Source organism: Schistocerca serialis, chromosome 7 (genome assembly GCF_023864345.2).
Source record: "Schistocerca serialis cubense isolate TAMUIC-IGC-003099 chromosome 7, iqSchSeri2.2, whole genome shotgun sequence".
Taxonomy (NCBI): Eukaryota; Metazoa; Arthropoda; class Insecta; order Orthoptera; family Acrididae; genus Schistocerca; species Schistocerca serialis.
The window spans coordinates 575,714,202-575,732,673 of record NC_064644.1 but is presented as its reverse complement, the minus strand read 5'-3'; the positions used below and the strand labels follow the sequence as shown (position 1 = coordinate 575,732,673).

Below are 18,472 nucleotides of genomic sequence, written 5' to 3'. Positions count from 1 at the left end.
ACGCTACAGAAATAACCATAGAATGTATCAGAAACATGGACATTCAGCTGTTCATGTTCTCACAATTTTGAGGTTTTATGTATTTTTATATTTTTTCTTTTTTCATTTTATATGGTCTGTACGCTTTATGTGCGTACTTAATCTTTGTATTGTAGACTATTTACATGTAATTACCTCATGTGATGTAGTGAGCCATATACTAAATAAATAAATAAGCATTATTAACAAAATTTTAAAATAGCTGTGGACTCATTCTAGGAACTAACTTCATTTAAACTGAGCTGTAATTTTTTGTCTCGACGGCAGGCCAGGTACCTGCTGAAGCGCCCAGAGAACAGCACTTACTCCACTCCTTGGCCCTCACTCGTCTCCTATGTGGTGGGCACAGACTTCCAGCAGACAGCCACCAAGAGTGTATGGGTCATGGGGGAGGAACCAACCACCATAGACGGTTTAGCAGCGGAGGAGCCACTGTTCCTCAACCTCAACTGGACAGGTATGCCATCCCAAAAGGGGAGATTGGAGGGGGGGGGGGGGGTACCCAGTGACGTGAACTGGTTCTCAGTCTGTAGGAAGAAGATACCTGACAGCTGGAAGCTGTGTTGCCAGCTTTCAGCCAAAAAGTGCAACCAGATCCAGGTGCAAAAAATATCCAACTACACAGCTATGGTGACACTGAAATATTGCCATGGAGATGCGTACAAAATCATGTAATGTAATTGGTCAAGGTAGACACCCCAAGAAGCCATGCTGAGCCCACTGCAACAGTCAGGGATCTTCTACATCCACTACATCTACATTACTACTCCACAATTCATGCATAAGTGCTGGCAGCAACCAATTTCTCTCTGTTTTGCTACCCTTTGACTCTTGAACACCATGTGTAAAAAATGAACACTTAAATCTCTCCATGTAAGCTCTGATTTCTCTTACTGTGTTACAGTGATCATTTATCCATATGTAGGTGGGTGTCAACACAATATTTTTCACATTTGGAGCAGAAAATTGTAGACTGAAATTTTGTGAAGAGGTTTCACTGCGACAAAAATACCTCTGTTTTAATGATTGCTATCCTACTTCCATGTTATATTCATGACACTTTGTCCCCTATTTTGTTATAATACAGAATGAACTCCCCTTCTTTGAATTTTTGATGTCCTCTGTCTGTGTTATGTGGTATGGATCCGACACCGCACATCAGTTTTCCAGAATTGAGCAGATGAGTATAGTGTAGGCAGTCCCTTTAGCAGATCTGTTGCGTCTTCTAAGTGTAATGCCAATAAAACGCCATCTTTGGTTCATCTTCTTCACCACTATTTTTAACTTTTTCATTCTAATTTCACTTGTTGGTAATTGTAATACCAATACATTTAGTTCAGTGGCTGCCTTTACATATGTGTGAAATTTAACGGATTCTTTTTGGTACTCGTGTGGATGACCTCACACTTTTTATTGTTATAGCTAGTTGCCACTCTTTGTACTAAACAGATATCTTATCTAAATCATTTTCTAATTAGTTTTCTGATGATGTTCCTAGATAGTAAATGAGAGCATTATCTCCACACAGTCTAACCAGGCTGCTCACATTGTCTCCTAAATTGTTCATATAGATTAGGAACAAGAGAGGGCTTATAACACTTCCTTGGGCAATGGCAGATAGCGCTTCCGTTTTACTCAATGACATTCCATTGATTTTTATTGAACAGTGATCTTTCTGACAGCAAATTGAGAATCCAGTCATACGACTGAGATGATACTCCGTAGGCACGCCACTTGATTAGAAGCCGCTTGTGAGGTACAGTGTTAAGAGCTGTCTGGAAATTTAGAAATACAGAATCAGTTTGAGATTCCCTGTTGATAGCAATCATTATTTAATGTGAGTAAATACCTCCTATTTAACAATAAAAATATTTTCTGAGTTTGTTGCGACTGTGTGTCAACAGATCATTCTCTTTGAAGTAATTAGTAATGTTCAGACACAGTATTTGTCCCAAAATTCTACTGCAAATTGACTACAGTAGTCTTCAGTTCAAAGACTGGTTTGATGCAGCTCTTTGCACCAGTTTATTTGGTGTAAGCCCCACCATGTCTGCATCAATACTGCACACTACAAGGCCTTCCCAAACAGGCACGACCCCTTTACCTACCCCCTCCCCTTCCCCCCAAACCTTGTACCTAGTGTGGAAACACATTTCTCATGTCACATCCTCACACACCCCTAATCCTTCAACCACCACCAAGAATCAGGTGCAAAGTAGCGTCCCTCTCATCACCCTGTATTACCACAGATGGGAGCATCTGAACTGTATCCTTTGCAAGGGATTCAGTTATCTATCATTGTGCCAAGAAATGAGGCACATCCTACATGCAATCCTTGCCACCCCTCCTAAAACCATATTCTATCAGCCACACAACTGGTACATCATTCCTGTTCTGTCACTACACCACTCTCACTCCCAACCCATTCCCTAGGGGTCACATCCCGTGGCGGTGCACGACACATCTAGCACATCCTACTCCAATCTTGTCACAGGCTTATCTGATCCCATCACAGGCAGAGCCACCAGTTGAAGCAGCCATGTCACATACCAACTTTTCTGCTATTTCTGTGCAGCAGAAATGAAGGCCGTGCTCACCATGTGTAGCATCTCTGAGAGGGCTGGTTTATATGGAGCAGAGTAGAGGGTCCAAATCAGAGGCTCGGATGGTTCTGCAACTGTGCCGGCTGCAGATTCCTTGAGTTGCACCACAGGGTGGTGGGATTTACAATTCTGCTTAACAGATGTGTTACGTTACTCATGTGTAGTGGGGACTATGTGGTGGGGACTTGGCAGTCTTTTAGGTTTGGAGGGTTTCAGGAATGTGCAGAAATGGCTTCAGATTCAAAGGGTGCAGGAAAACACAGAATGAGCGTAGTCCCAGTGGCAGTCAGTATTGTAGTTGTAAATGGTCATAGCTGTGTTGCAACACAGCCAGACCTGCAACTGCTGATAGAAAGCAGTGAAGCTCAAATCATTATAAGCATCAAAACCTGGCAAAGGCAGAGATAAGCTCAGCTGAAATTTTTTAGAGAAACGTAATGGCATTCAGAAGTAATAAGTTTACAGTGTTGGCGATGGAGAGTTTATCTTGTAGTAGTTCATCTTGTAGTGAAATTGAAATAGGTAGTTCCTGTGTGTTAGTAAGGGTACAGATTACACTTTACAATCAGAATAAATTAGTATTTGGTTCCTTTTACAGACCCTCTGACTCAGATGAATCAGCTGTTGATGAAAACTTGAGTCTCATTTCAAGAAGTACCTCACTAAGAGACAATCTCCACTCCTTCCAAACTAACTATGTAAGTGTAAAACAGATGTAGCTTAAATTCAGAGAAATAGTATCAGTGAGAATTGAGAGATTTATATAAAATAAATGGAGATAAGATGCAGGTGGTTCACTATGGTACACAAAACAGGTCAGAACACTGTTGAACACAGTTGCAAAAAAAAAAAAAGTTATCGTCGTGTCAAATTTAAAAGAATGAAAATCTCCAAGACTGGTGACATTTAAGTGAAGCTCAAAGCTTAACACAGACTTCAAAGTCAGATGTTTTTAATAGCATTCACAATGAAACTCAGCCTCAGCATCTGGTGAAAATCCAAAAGGATTCTGGTCATATGTGAAGTACATCAGTGGCAAGACACAAACAATACCTTCACCATATAATACCAATGGTAACATTACCAGCGGCTGTGCCACTGCAGCAGAGTTACTTAACATGTCTCCCAAATTCCTTCAGCAAGGAAGATTAAGTAAATATTCCAGAATTTTAATTGAGACCAGATATAAACATGAGTAACTTGGAGATGTTGTGAAGTAGTTTAAATAACTGAAGAAAGTTAAGTCCTCTGGCCCAGACAGTATACCAATTAGGTTCCTTTCAGAGTATGCTGATACAATAGCTCCTTACATAGCAAGCATATAGAACCAGTCACTCTACACAGAGTCTGTTGCTAAAGACTCACACCAATACTGAAGGAAGGAAATAGGAGTAATACAATGAATTACAAATCCATATCGCTGACACTGATTTGCAGTAGAATTTTCAAACATGTACTGTATTCAGATGTTATGAACTACTTCAAAGGTAACTGTCTATTGAGACATAGCATGGATTCAGAAAACATCATTCTTGAAAAACGCAACTAGCTCTTCGTTCACATAAAGTAATCAGTGTTAAGAACAGGGGATCTTAAATTAATTTCTAGATTTCAGCAAGGCTTTTGACCCATTCCTCACATGTGACTGCTAATTAAATTGTGTGCCTATGGAGTATCATCTTAGTTGTGTGACAGGATTTGAGATTTCCTGTCAGAAAGGTCACAGATCATAGCAATTGGTGAAAATCATCAAGTAAAATGGAAGTAACATCTAGTGTTCCCCAGGAAAGTGTTATAGGCCCTCTACTGTACCTAATCTGCATAAATGACATGGATACGATAAACAAGCTGGGATGGCAAACATTAAAACAAAGGCATTTTTCAGTGCACTGAGATCTCACGTAATTTCGTTCACTATCTTTCTCTCAGAAATGTAAAAATATTTTGTTGAAGCCCAACTATGTAGAGAGAAATAACAGTAGTAAAAAATTAAGAGAACTCAGAGTTCACAAAAAAAGATTTGTTCATTTTTTCCACACACGCTGCAAGAGTCTATGATTCACAGAGAAATATTCTGAAGGTGGTTCGATTTAGCCTCTGCGAGACATTTTAGTGTGAACTGTAGAGTAGTCATGTAGATGTAGACGAGGATTTTTATGTGATCATGGCCACAAACTGGCCATCCATCAGAATAAGTGGCCACTGCCAACTTTGGCTGAGGAGAGAATTGAAGCCCCCCCCCCCCCCCCCGCAAATGCACCAGATGACGTCCTACTCCTCTCCATTTCAACTATGGATGTATGAAGAACAATATACTAGAGTTCAATGACAGCAACAAAGCCCATGCTATCTGGAGCCTTGACTGTAGTACCAGCTTTTCTAAACAACATATGTGAGAGTTATCCTTGTAACACATCCTTCATTCCTGTAATCCTCCTGGCCTCAATCTCTGCTAACCCACTTTGCCCACATGCTTCAACCAACAGTTTACCTGTCCTCTGTCTTGCCCCTCCTTCCAGTCCAACCTTCCATGTCACTTTCCTCAGTCTTTTGTCCCACACCCCTCTGCATCAACTTCAGCTTCACTGTGTGCAGCACCTCATCTGTTACAGTTAAGATGTTTTGCATGCCTAGCCTGTGTACCTGTCATGCCCCCATTTGCATTCCTAGTTGGCACACCTGCTGAGACCCTCAAAGCCTTTGACTACATTCCTCCTGCTCCCCACCTATTTCTCCTCCTGTCCACTTACCCGACATAGCTCCCATTTAAATCCATCTGCAAACTGCAACCCCCACAGTGTGTCTCCAGCCAGATCCTGTGTTGATGCTTAAGTTCATACTGTTTTTCCATAAGCTTAATAAACACGGAAGATTGACATAACAGAGATTTTAGTCATCAATATTCTCCTTCACTATTTACAACAGTCTGCCAGTGCTGTGATAACTTTCCCATTCGGTGGCCACAGGAATCACGTGGTTTTGAGGCAAAGAACTCGTCTGACCGTGTTTGGAGTGCATTTTTGTCCAGAAAGGAAGTTTCCTACAGTACTGTCACATAGCAAAGGTTGGTAGCAAACTTAAACAATTGAGAGTGGCACAAAGTCAGCCAATTATCACCAATTGGAGAGGGGCAAAATTAAAGTGTGCTAGCAGTATAATTAATCTGCCTTAATGTTAGCACTATTTTAATTTGTGTTAGCTTTAACATAAAAGTGTTTTTCCTTTGTATATTAAATTAACTGTAATGTCTACTAACCATCGAGTGGTTGTGGCATTTTTTACAGCACAAGCATGCATGTAGCATACTTTGTACATGTGTGAAGAATAGCTGTCTTTATGTTATAAAGATAAACACGCATGGGCAAAATCACAGTTTAACCTTATTTTAATTATATCAGTCCAATGCCATACACAGGAGTTACCCCTCAGTAATGACACACTTGAAGCATGAAAACAGCACAGTTGCACTACATAATAGCCAACTGCTTATTTGATTGCAAATTATCTCATATACAACTGCTAGCTCAGATTCTGGGCCATTTTCTTGCATGGATTGTAAGTTTTCCCTCATCTAGCTCACAGTTTATATTACATTACTGTTGCTCACTTGGATATATGGCAGCACAACTTAACAATATGTTAGCTGAAACAATAATGAACGAAAGGGTACAGCCTCACAACTGTATAGCAACACTAGAACAGTGCAAGGCAGTATTGTTCATGGTTGGCACTCTATACTTGGGTGCACACACTTGAGAGTCAATGTGATGGCAATCATATTTGAGTCACTTATTCCATTCAGAATTCATTCTACCATCTTAGCAAAATAAAATAAATATAACAATAACAGAAATTCCAATGTGGGAAAAACCTAATATGTGTAAAGGAGAGGCAACCACTCACCTCCAGTAGTCCAGTGTGTGGCACACAGGAATATGCGACATAAAACAGTATTAGCACAAGCTCTTTCTCTATCTCTAGCAAAAGTACACACATTCACAGAGACAATCAGTCACACAGATGGCCAAACACAAACTCCCGATGTCATGGTGACACTAATTATTCAATATAATTTTTACAAATAAAAATGTGTGCAAGATGATGTGTAAAATGTCTCATCTTAAAGAAATTTTTGGGCTGATTGCAAAACTGGTCTCAGATTTTGTGAGTTTGTGGCATTTCCAAAGTTATGGAAAATTCAATATTATTATTAATATTCTATTAGTTATATTATGATTAATATTGTGTTGATATTAATTTACATGATCTGCTTTGGCTACAGTTGTGTGTGTAATACATGCTCTTTTGTCCTGTAGTATTAGATGAATGAACATTACTTCTTGAAACAATCATTTAATTGAATTTAAATATTGCACTGCAACTTCTTCTGTTAATATGTGATATCACTTTTGAGTTAGCTAAATCATTAGGTCCTTCATGAAACCCATTATCCTATTATGATCTTTAGTTGTTATGGACACTCAGTTCATGGTATCAAAATATGGGGTGATGAATTTAACTGGTGTCGGCATTTGAAATATGGATTTGTTACCTGAGTCCTAAAATACAGTTTGTTTTACTGTATAGTGTCTCTGGATAGCAATCAGGGATGTTGTGCTTTGTTACAAATGTGTCTTGTGGAAAAATGGCATTTATATAATAACAGTATAAGTTAGGTCCGAAGAGTGTGTTACCAGGTTTCATGAATGCCTTTGCTTTGTAATGACAGTGCACCCAGTGAAAATTATCCTGACCCAAAATGTACCTTATCATAGATATGTAATGCATGTAATTTTGGTGTTATCCTAACCACTACTGTTATTTATTCTTTGTTTTTCCTCAGTTGCTATCCATATTCAGGTACATCACTCTCTCACATTTTTCTGTATGCTACATTTTGTTAAATGTTGGAGATAAATATCTCGTTATAAATTCCAACATTTATCAGTGACCCTGACATGATTGAAAGATATCTGTTCCAGGTATGACATGAGTATTATGAAATGACCACACTGCACAGTGCGATTAAGACTCAGCGGTGCCGCAACGTGAAAGTGTGATAGCCGCGTCAGCACTCCCGTATATTTCATTCACAGTTCACACAGTGTTCTAGACTATACCGATGGCAACACTGACAACCAGAGATGAGGTGCCAGTGAGCAGGGTAATCAGTCTCATTGCAGTTAAGCCATCTCCATTCTGGCAACAAAGTCTGGTGCTTTGATTCATGCAGTTGGAGAGCTGGTCTGTACTGGTACACGTTACTGCCGACAAGACTGAATACGGTCACATCATTATAGCACTAAATGGTGAGATGGCCACCAAAGTGCAGGAAATTCTAGCTTGAACCACCAGCTACAGAGTTGTATACAGTGCTTACAAATGCACCGATAGAGCGCACATCACAGTCTGAAACTGAGCAGTTTGAGAATTTGCTGTGGACAGAAGATCTTGGCAATCACTCACTATCGCAGTTCCAACATCATTTGCAGACACTGGTGAACGGTGCTGTTGCCAGTGACGTTCTGAGAAATATTTAGTTGTCATGCCTCCCATCAGCCTCACAAAAAATACTCACAGTGTCTGCAGGAGGCCTGCATGCAGTTGCACAGATGACTAACTACACTGTCGAAATGTATCCATCTGCAAGGGTGGTGGCTGTTGGCCCATGATTGGTTAATATCACAGTGTTGAGGTTTGCATCACTTTGAGCTTAGCTGGTGGAACTTACTACTTGAGTCACAGCTTTACAGTAGAGTACTAGTGAACACCAATGCTATCACTCAAAGTGGAGTCACAGTTCCTCACCATCAGCTACAAAATTATGCTGGTAGAATCTGCACAGAACACCATGGCCAATAGATGCGTGGACAGGAGGGTATGCATGGGGAGAGCAGTAGTGGTTGGGGCTGTGGGCAGGTACTGTAGGGGAAATGTTGAGCACTGGAGGTGAAGTACTGTTCTAAACTGAAGCCTACACTCACATTTTTGGAAATATTAAGTGAGGCCCTTCCACACCCATACTTACGCAGTGACCATTTGAAAAGAACTTTGTCTCTGCTTTAGTTAGTATCTAAAAAGAATTCTGCTGAAAATACAGCAATTTATTTCCAGTTGACTTGTTAACCATTTGCAACATTCAGAGAAGTGTCACGAGTGGTGAATTTTGAGTAAAACCTACATGTTTCTCTCATTGCCATGTTAAAATTTGCTTCTTTTGTCAAAAACCAGTAAGGTACACAGTCTCCCCTTGTTAACATGTTGTGCAGATGCAAGTTATTCACTGAGTAGCTGAAGAAAAGTAAGGTCAACAGCTAATGAAAAAACATATCCTCAGCACAGAATAATTGTGTAATGTCTTCACTTATGCTGCTCCAAAACCAGCAGCATTTCACATGTCAGCAGCTCTCAATGGTCTCCAAGAATTACATTCTTTCATCAAAAAAGTCTGTAGTTAGTGGAATAATGTGGAAGATAATAAAGTTTTCCATAATAACCATACAGCAAAATACTCTCCTCTTTGTGTGCTATCATTTGCCAGAATCTCATTATCATATCTCAAACTGTTTGTGAAATATGAGGGATGTTGTGGATATTTCACTGTGGCTTTATAGCTGGCACAGTGCGATCACAAATTTTCTTGAGGCTGATGACAGATAGACCTCCACACAAGTCTGAAGAGAATTCAATATGCCAGCTACATTTCATACGAAACAACATATTATGTAATATACACCAAATGCAAAATCATAGTGACCCCTATTTTTCATTGCATACTTCTTTAAATTTTTTGCAGTGTCTTACTCCCATATAAATATCACAGTAACTATGATCATTAATGAAATCATCATCACATTATAATGAACCCAATGTATAGAGCTACCAGGAAAGCAAAACTGGATTTTTTTATCAAATAGTTTCCGTAAAATCATTTGAGAAAGATTGCAAGGTGTGCACCTTGCTTCTGTTATCGCCGACCGGCTGAAGGTGGTAAACACTTGCTGGCCTCCCCTTCCGCATGACCAAACCAGCTCACCTAGTGGTTTGGATGAAAATTGGTCACTGTGCATTGGCCACCGTATCGTGTGCAGACTCCACCATGGACGTTCCAGTGAGGAGGCAAGGAAGTGCAACTGGCTGTGTGAAATGGGAAATGCAGTGGGAAGTAAGTAATGATGGTGACTGACTCTCCAGATAACAGCTGCCAACCTTTTGCTACTGAAAGATACACAGAACAACCATTCCTGGTGGACACAGGAGTGGAAGTGTTGATTTACCTGGCCACCCACCTGCCTCACTGTAGTCATGAGGATTACCATCTGTTTGTTTGCTGCTAATGGCTCCAACAGTGAGACTTTCATACAGGTAACATTATCCCTCAGCCTGGGTCTCTGACACAGGTCTGAATATCAGCTAATAGTTTCCAATGTGGTGCACCTGATGCTAGGAGCAGACTTCTCATCATTTTTCATGCTGCTCCCAGATATTTGACACCACGCTCTTCTGGACATGATGACCAGCATCAGCAGCTGGGGTCAGTTTTGTCAAAGTGACTGTGCTTGAGTGTGAGCAATTACACTTCTTAGGCAATTTCCTTAAATTATGCAACAGTCACTCACACTTGCACCAGTGCAGTATAATACAGTACTGATGCTGAATCATGTGTGATAACTATGTTTTAAACCCAGAAAGAGCAAAATAGGAAACAAGAGTTTGCCTTCATGCTGGTGCAGGGAATCTGCCAACCATCTAGTAGCAGCTGGGCTTCACTTCTGCATATAGTGCCCAATTAATGGAAAGAGCTCCTGCGGTGATTATCATCACCTTAACAGTTGGACTGGACCTGATAACACTTTGGGCCACACATTAAGGACTTCACACATAGGGAGTGCATGGTAAATGTGTCTTCTTTATGATCAATCTAGTGTGTGCATACTACCGAGTACCAGTCGTGCCAGAAGACGTCCCCAAAATGGCTGTGTATACACTGTTCTGACTTTATGAATTCGCCATTTGGTTTATATAATGCCACACTAACTTTTAAAAGATTTGTCAACAATGTGACTCCAAATTTTGAGTCTGGCTTTGTTTACATTGACAGTGTGTTAATAATGTGCAGATCAGAGGCAGGACTTCGAATTCATTTACACCAGCTTTTTGACCATCTTCATGCACACAGTTTGCTCATTAACTCAAATGTGTTTTCAGAAAACAGACATGCAGCTGCTGTGCCACACAATTAATGCCCACATAATGTGGCCTTCACAGGAGAGGGGTCAGGCAGCAGTCAATTACTCACAGCTGGCATCAATGTGTGAGTTATGTCAGTTTCTGGGGGGGGGGGGGGGGTCACAAATTTTTATCGTTACTTTGTTTGAGACCAGCACCCCTTAGTGGGACCATTAAATGAGTTTCTACATTTGACACATAAATCCAGTGATGTAGTAGAGTGTCTTATAAAGTGCTAGCAGCTTTCACTAAACTGAAATCCACTTTCACAAATGACACAGTGTCAGCACATTCATTTCCACAACCACCTATGGGCATCACGTGGATGTTTCCATGACAGCAGTGGGTACAATGCTGAAACAGCAGATAAATCAATGCTGGCAGGCGTTAGAATTCTTTGACAAGAAGTTTCTGGTCCATACACGATAGTGAACTATATGCCACCACTAGAAAGTTTTGACACTTGCTCGAGGGGGAACAGTTCACCTTGGTTACAGACCACAGACCTCTCACGCATCTGTTTCAACAAAGCCCTGACAAAGCTTTGCCACACCAGCTCTGTCAGTTAGGTTACAATGGGCATTTCACAAAAAATATCATACAAATCAACAGAGAAAGGAATGTGACAGCTGATGCCCTATCTCACATTTGAGAGACCATGAGCATCATGGATTATGAAGCATTTGCAGCAACACAATAACTGGAGCCAAAGTTATATATATGTCTACATCTATACTCTGCAAACCAACATGAGGTGCATGGGAGAGGATACATCCCATTGTACCAGTTAAAGGGCTTCTTCCTGTTCCATTCATGTATGGAGTGTGGGAAGAATGTTTTTCTTCCTGTTCCATTCATGTATGGAGTGTGGGAAGAATGTTTGTTTTGATGCCTCTGTGCATACAGTAGTTATTCTAATCTTATCCTCAAGATCCGTATGTGAGCAATGCGTAGAGGTTTGTTGTATATTCCAAAAGTAATCATTTAAAGTCAATTCATGAAGACCTTCTCAGGATAGTTTATGTCTATCTTCAAGAGTCTTCCAGTTCAGTTCCTTCAGTATCTCTGTGACACTCTCACAGATTAAACAAACCTGTGACCATTTGTGCTACTCTTCTCTATATACATTCAATAACCCCTTTAGTCCTATCTGGTATGGAACCCACACATTTGAGCAATATTCTAGAACCAGTTGCACAAGCAATTTGTAAGCAATCTCCTTTGTAGACTGATTATACCTCCCCAGTATTCCACCAATAAACTGAAGTCTACCACCTGCTTCACCCACAACTAAGCCAATATGATTGGTCCATTTCATATCTCTTCAAAGTATTACACCCAGGTATTTATGTGTGTTGGCCAATTCCATATGTGACTCATTGATATTATAGTCATAGGATACTACGTGTTTTTGTTTTTTGGAGTGCAAAATTTTACATTTATAAACATTTAAAGCATGATGCCAATCTTTCCACCATGTTGGAATCTCATAAAGACCTAACTGAATATTTATGTAGCTTCTCTCAGATAGTACTTCATTACAGATAACTGCATCATGTAGAAAAAGCCTGATTTTACTATTAATACTGTCTGCAAGGTAATTAATATACAATATGAACAGAAAGTGTTCCAACACACTTCCCTGGGACACATCTAAAGTTACTTCCACATCTGAAGATGACTCTCCATTCAAGATAAAGTGCTGTGTCCTCCCTACCAAAAAGTCCTCAATCCAGTGAAAAAATTTCACTTATTACAGAAGATTTTTGCACAAGTTTCTGATCTACAATTACAGTATATACAGCTCCTGGCATTAAATGCACTGATATTGTGATGAAGCAAGCTGGGATATTTTTAATTCCTCTCTTGTTTTGCCATCTGCCTCCTTAAAATTCATTTTTTCATGTCTGACTAATTATGATTAACAAATGTGAGTATAATCTGCATTTTCATAAAAGAGAAAGGTTGGCTCTCAGTTTTAAAGAATATAACACAAGATGTAATGTTGTGCTTAATTTTAGGTATGTAATTGATTTTCTAATTTATTTTGACTATTACTAGTTAGTATCTTTAGTTATCAGTAACTGTTTTGTAACTTAAATCCTATTGTCGACTTACAAACAAATATAAATTCTGTACTAGTTACAAATATTTGGAGACAAATCAATAGCATTCTTTAAGTATTTATTTGGATCTATTCAAAAACATTATTTAAACATTATTTAAACAAATAATGTGGCTTAACCCTTGTAGTAGAAGAAACTGTTAAAATTTTTCAATGTATTCAGTTAATTTAATGAGTTAAGTTTTGATTATGATTTCTGTAAATTAAACATCAAACAATGTGTAGTTTCAGTGCCTGTTATTGTGATAATATATAAGGACCCGATTTTTGGTCCTGACACAGTCAGTCCATGGCTGATTTTCAGACAAGGAACCTGTGCTGGTTACAACAACAACAATGCATCAACCTTACTGTGAAATAAGTGTTACACCAATAGGCTGTGTGTGAAAACAATGACAGTGTCTGTTTCAAGTTATATGAAAGACTGTGAAATGTGTGGTTAGGTTTTTACTGCTCATAGATATTCAACAGTGATCTAATGTAGCAGTGTGTGGATGTTTGCGTGCAACCTGTTAATGAGGCTTATCAAAAGCTAAACAACAGTTAACTGGCCATATTTAATGTGGAAATTGGGGGGTTGTAAACAGTAAAAGTAAAGAACTGTGCAACACAAATGTGCACCTGTCGGCTACATCACTTAAAGTAGTCAGTGTTGAACTTCAACCCCCCATTTTTCAGCCAGCATAGCAACACAGTACATCGACACTGAGGACAGTCAACGATGAAATAAAGCAGGTAAACATTACAATATAACTCTGACATGTCAGTGCCAAGAGTACACCCTTTTTTGACAGCTTATTTCTGCCAACAATCCGTCACTTCATTATGTCAGTTGTCACATTCCAGGTGTCCACAGCACTACCACATTAACCAAATGAGCTTTTGTGTGGCCAATTTTAGGCACAGACTGCAAGACTTATGAGCCTCAGGGCACTGCCTGTCAGCACAGTAAAATTACTCGGCACACTCGCATGCTACACGGTGCATTTCTACCGCCCGATTGACTTTTTGAACACGTACACCTGGATATAATAGGACCTTTACCACCATTTGAGGGGTTTACCAACTGTCTTACCACAGTTAATTGATTTACTAATTGGCTGGAGTTTTTCCTGATGATAGATACTACAGCAGAGACAGCAGCTACCACCTCATTCTGTGGGTGGATCACACATTTCAGTGTTTCTTTACGTATCACCCTAGATCAGGGCAGTCAGTTTGAATTGTATCTGTTTGAGGCTCTTGCCATACTGTTGGGTACAAAGAGGATTAGGATCACAGCATACCACTCAATGGCAAACAGACTGGTAGAATGGTTTCATCGAGAAGTGGAGGCATCATTGCATTGTCACAATTTTCAGCGTCGGATGGAAACTCTACCCATCATTCTGCTGGGTGTCAACATGTACATAAAGGAGGAGCTAGGAGCTGCACTAGCCAAACTGGTATATGGACAACTGATGAACCTACCCAGTAAATTCTTCGGTAGCAGTCCAGGTGTGATACTAAAGCAGCAGTCTTCATTATTGAGCTGTGGTCACACTTACGGCAACTGCATCCAGTAGCAAGGATGACACAGAAATCTCGTCACCCATTTGTTTCAGTGAGTTGTGAAAGTGCGTGCACATTTTTGTTCTACACAATGCCATGTGTAAACCACTGCAGCCACTTTATAATGAACCTTAAGCCTAGTTTACACAATGACACTTGGTTGCAGGCAACTGCGCTACCGGGTACTGCACATGTGCGCCGCGTGTTTGCGCAACTCATTGGTGAAACTAAAAACTTTCAGCATGTTCCAACTTTGGTGACACTAGTTGCATGAGTTTTGAGGTTATGTGTGTTCATAGAGTGTAGACAAACTGAAATTTGAAGTGGGGAATGGAGAATAATGTTTGCTTTTTTGGATATCCATGCTTTGCATAGGAGTTTGTGGGATTTCAGTGATACTGATTACAAAAATAAGTAACATTTTGCTGCCGCTGAGACCATCATGTGCGATCATGTAATAGATAGTTTGACAATAAGTGAACTGCAGGGAAAAATGTATTGAGTTAGGAGCACATATACAACTGAATTAAGAAAAAAATAAGCAAGTGTAATTCCTGCTGTGGCAATGTCTACAAGACTAAAATCCCATTGTTTGAGTTGGCCAACTCATTGTTAAGGAATATTGTTGACAGGAGGGAAGGCTATACAAATTCAAGAAGCTGCATTCTTTATTCAATATCCATCTATTTAAAATGTTGTTGTAGTGCTCCCTGTTCACATATGTTAGAATTTTGAAATATTGCCATTGTACAGATCTATCTTCAAGAGATTAGTTTGCAAACTTTTCTCTTCTTAATGTGGCCTACTTCAAATAATCATTGTTGCTAATGTTCAATAATTATTAGCATTAACAGTAATAATTATTGTATTAATGAAATAGTGTCATCACCAACTAAAACCGTATCTTATAGCGTGCCGAGTGTTCTCGATTGTAACGCACACAATATGATATGGAGTTTCTGTTCTGGGGACAGTGCTTCAGGCATTACAGTTCCTTTATTCCTTATCACATAATTAACTCTATTTAGCAGAAAAGTGAACAGTTCTGGGGACATTCCAAGATAATTAAAACAACTTCTTCGATTTTCCGTTATAAATTATTTCACCAAGGATGCTGAGCAACCGAGCTGATGTCTTTTCTTCATCTAGTCATGAATCGAAACATGTTTCTTATTTTTTTTCTTATGCAGGGATTCCACGCAACAAGCTTTAACTCCCTCAGAACTCATGCGACATCCAGCTGACAAAACTTTCATTTCTGACACGACTCAGGGCCCCACAAAACGACAAAATTGAAGTGTATACTGGTGTCGCCATGTCTACAGTCATATATGAAACCACTTTCATGCAACTCATTCCACATAATGAGTGGTGTAACCCAACGTTGTCATGTAAACTAGGCTTTACGATGTGCTCAGCAGAGGTGACAAGCAGTTTAAGTTAGATGTTGAAGGAGTTATGACTACAATGTCAGTGGACAGGATAAAGCCCTTTTACTGCTCCACCTACACTGACTGGGACAAAGCACCCGGACAGTCTGGCACCAGCACGTGAGAGCCATTCATTACTCTGCATGCCAGTGCAGGTGCACTGCAATCACTGTCCAGTGACAATGCCGGTGACACTTCAGCAGACAAACCCAAGATTTGTTATGCTATCAGAGTGCCACGTATGATTTGACTGACAATACCATTAACGATGTGGAGTGGGTGGGGGGTGGGGGGCTGGAGGGAATGCTGTCATGATGGAGCACATAGTCACATTGTGAGAATTATCCTGACACAGAGTGTTCAGAGTCAGAGTTGTGTATTGCATGTTATTTGGTGTTAACCGCTTAACCAGTAATGTTGTTTATTTTTCCTTGATATCTATGTGTCTCCAGAGATATACCTCACTCACATTTCTCTGTATGCTACATTTTGTTTGATGGTGGAAATATAAATCTTGTTATATGTTGTGGATTGGCATGAGAGCCAACCCACTAATGGTAGAGGAAGCCGAAAGGCACGCGTTTAAGCCCACGCAGGCTGGCGTGAGGTCTGGAACAGGACAAGGTATTTAGGCTAGAAAAAAAAGGATGTAGCTGGTGGAATACTTAACTTTAATCCATTAATGTTGAACGTAGCTCTTGTCTGTACATTCTTTACAATATCAATAGCAACTGATAATGGCGCCTTGCTAGGTCGTAGCAAATGACGTAGCTGAAGGCTATGCTAATGAGAGCATATTTTGTCAGTGAACCATCGCTAGCAAAGTCAGTTGTACAACTGGGGTGAGTGCTAGGAAGTCTCTCTAGACCTGCCGTGTGGCGGTGCTCGGTCTGCAATCACTGATAGTGGTGACACGCGGGACCGACGTATACTAACGGACCGCGGCCGATTTAAAGGCTACCACCTAGCAAGTGTGGTGTCTGGCGGTGACACCACATTATAAGACCCCACAGCTTCAGTAATAGACAGTCGATTATGAAATTATATCACAGTGTACAATCCTGTTTTTCCAAATATCATTTTCATATTACTAACAGCACATTTACATTTCACTGAATAATGAAGCAGCCAGTACCTGCATATTACTGTCTTAACATTGTAGACCCACACATTTGCCTAAAGGCATTTCAAAATAAACAAAAACAGCATCATTTGCATTTCAGTATGTTATCCTCTTATTCGTCAATGTACATAAATACCAAATTCCTGATAAGTAACAATATTGTGAGAAGGATATTGTGAGAAGGAAAGTTGCTACTCACTATATAGCAGAGATGCTGAGTCACTGATAGGCATAACAAAGAAACTCTCACTGGTAAAGCTTTCAGCCATTAAGGCCTTCATCAAAAATAGGTGCACACACACACACACACACACACACACACACAACTCACACACTTGACTCAGGCAACTGAAACCACACTGCTTGAGACTGCAGTTGTGTGTGTATGTGTGTGTGTACGTGTGTGTGTTGTTGACAAAGGCCTTAATGGCTGAAAGCTTTAATTGTGAGAGTCTTTTTTTGTGCCTATCTGTGACTCAGCATCACTGCTATGTAGTGAGTAGCAAAAGGCAATGTCCTGAATGACTGACTGACTAATTCATCATTGCCCAGCCCAAACTGCTAAGAATAGAAACTTGAAATTTGGATAAGGTTTGGATCTTATACTGTAGGCATTGTTTAAGAAGGAATTTTTTGAAATTACAACCTTAAGAGTGTGAAATAGGGGATGAAGAGGTTTTTTTAATGTTGCTATTAAGACCATTTAGAAGCTAGAGCTAAAAAAATGGATATTTGATTTCTTGGTCATAATAAAGAAAAATATGCTTCGGCATTTTTTGAAATTTAACCTTATGGGGGTGAAATAGTGGGTGAAAGCTTTTTTTGGAACTATATCATTATCATTTTTAAAGAACTACTGAAATACTTTCAAAGCTACATCTATAAACACTGTTGTTCGACTTTTCAGTTACAAATAAAAAAATACATCTTTCAGGGTTTTTGGAACCTGAACCCCTAAAGAGGTGAAATGGGAGGTGATTTTTTTTATGAAAATATTTTATCATGAAAGCATTTTTAAAGCTAAATCTATGAAAATTTGTAGTAGGCTTCTCTGTTAGAAATAAAACAGACACACCCCACTAGTTTTCAGAAATTCGATCCCTAAGGCAGTGAAACAGGATCAGACTGATTCAGTGACTCATCATCGCCCTGCCCAAACCCTGATGATAGAAACTTGAAGTTTGAACAAGGTGTGGATCTTATACTGTAGGGATTGTCCAGAATTCCACACCTAAGGGGACAATGCAGGGGATGAAAGGTTTTTTGAAAGTATTCCACTATTCAGGGAATTTTGAAGCTAGAAATATGAAAGCTGGTATTTGGTTTCTGAGTCAGAAAATAAAAAAAAATACATGTTTCAGCACTTTTGGAA

General features: G+C 39.7%; 1 protein-coding gene across 1 annotated transcript in view; it reads left to right on the top strand.

Moving 5' to 3' along the window:
* LOC126412719 (aminopeptidase N-like) overlaps positions 1-18,472 on the top strand; it is a 276,843-nt gene that overhangs the window by 128,009 nt on the left and 130,362 nt on the right. Inside the window, exon 6 of the mRNA XM_050082437.1 lies at positions 307-496. Within this exon, the coding sequence (XP_049938394.1) occupies positions 307-496 (190 nt within the window). The remainder of the gene's footprint in view (positions 1-306; positions 497-18,472) is intronic.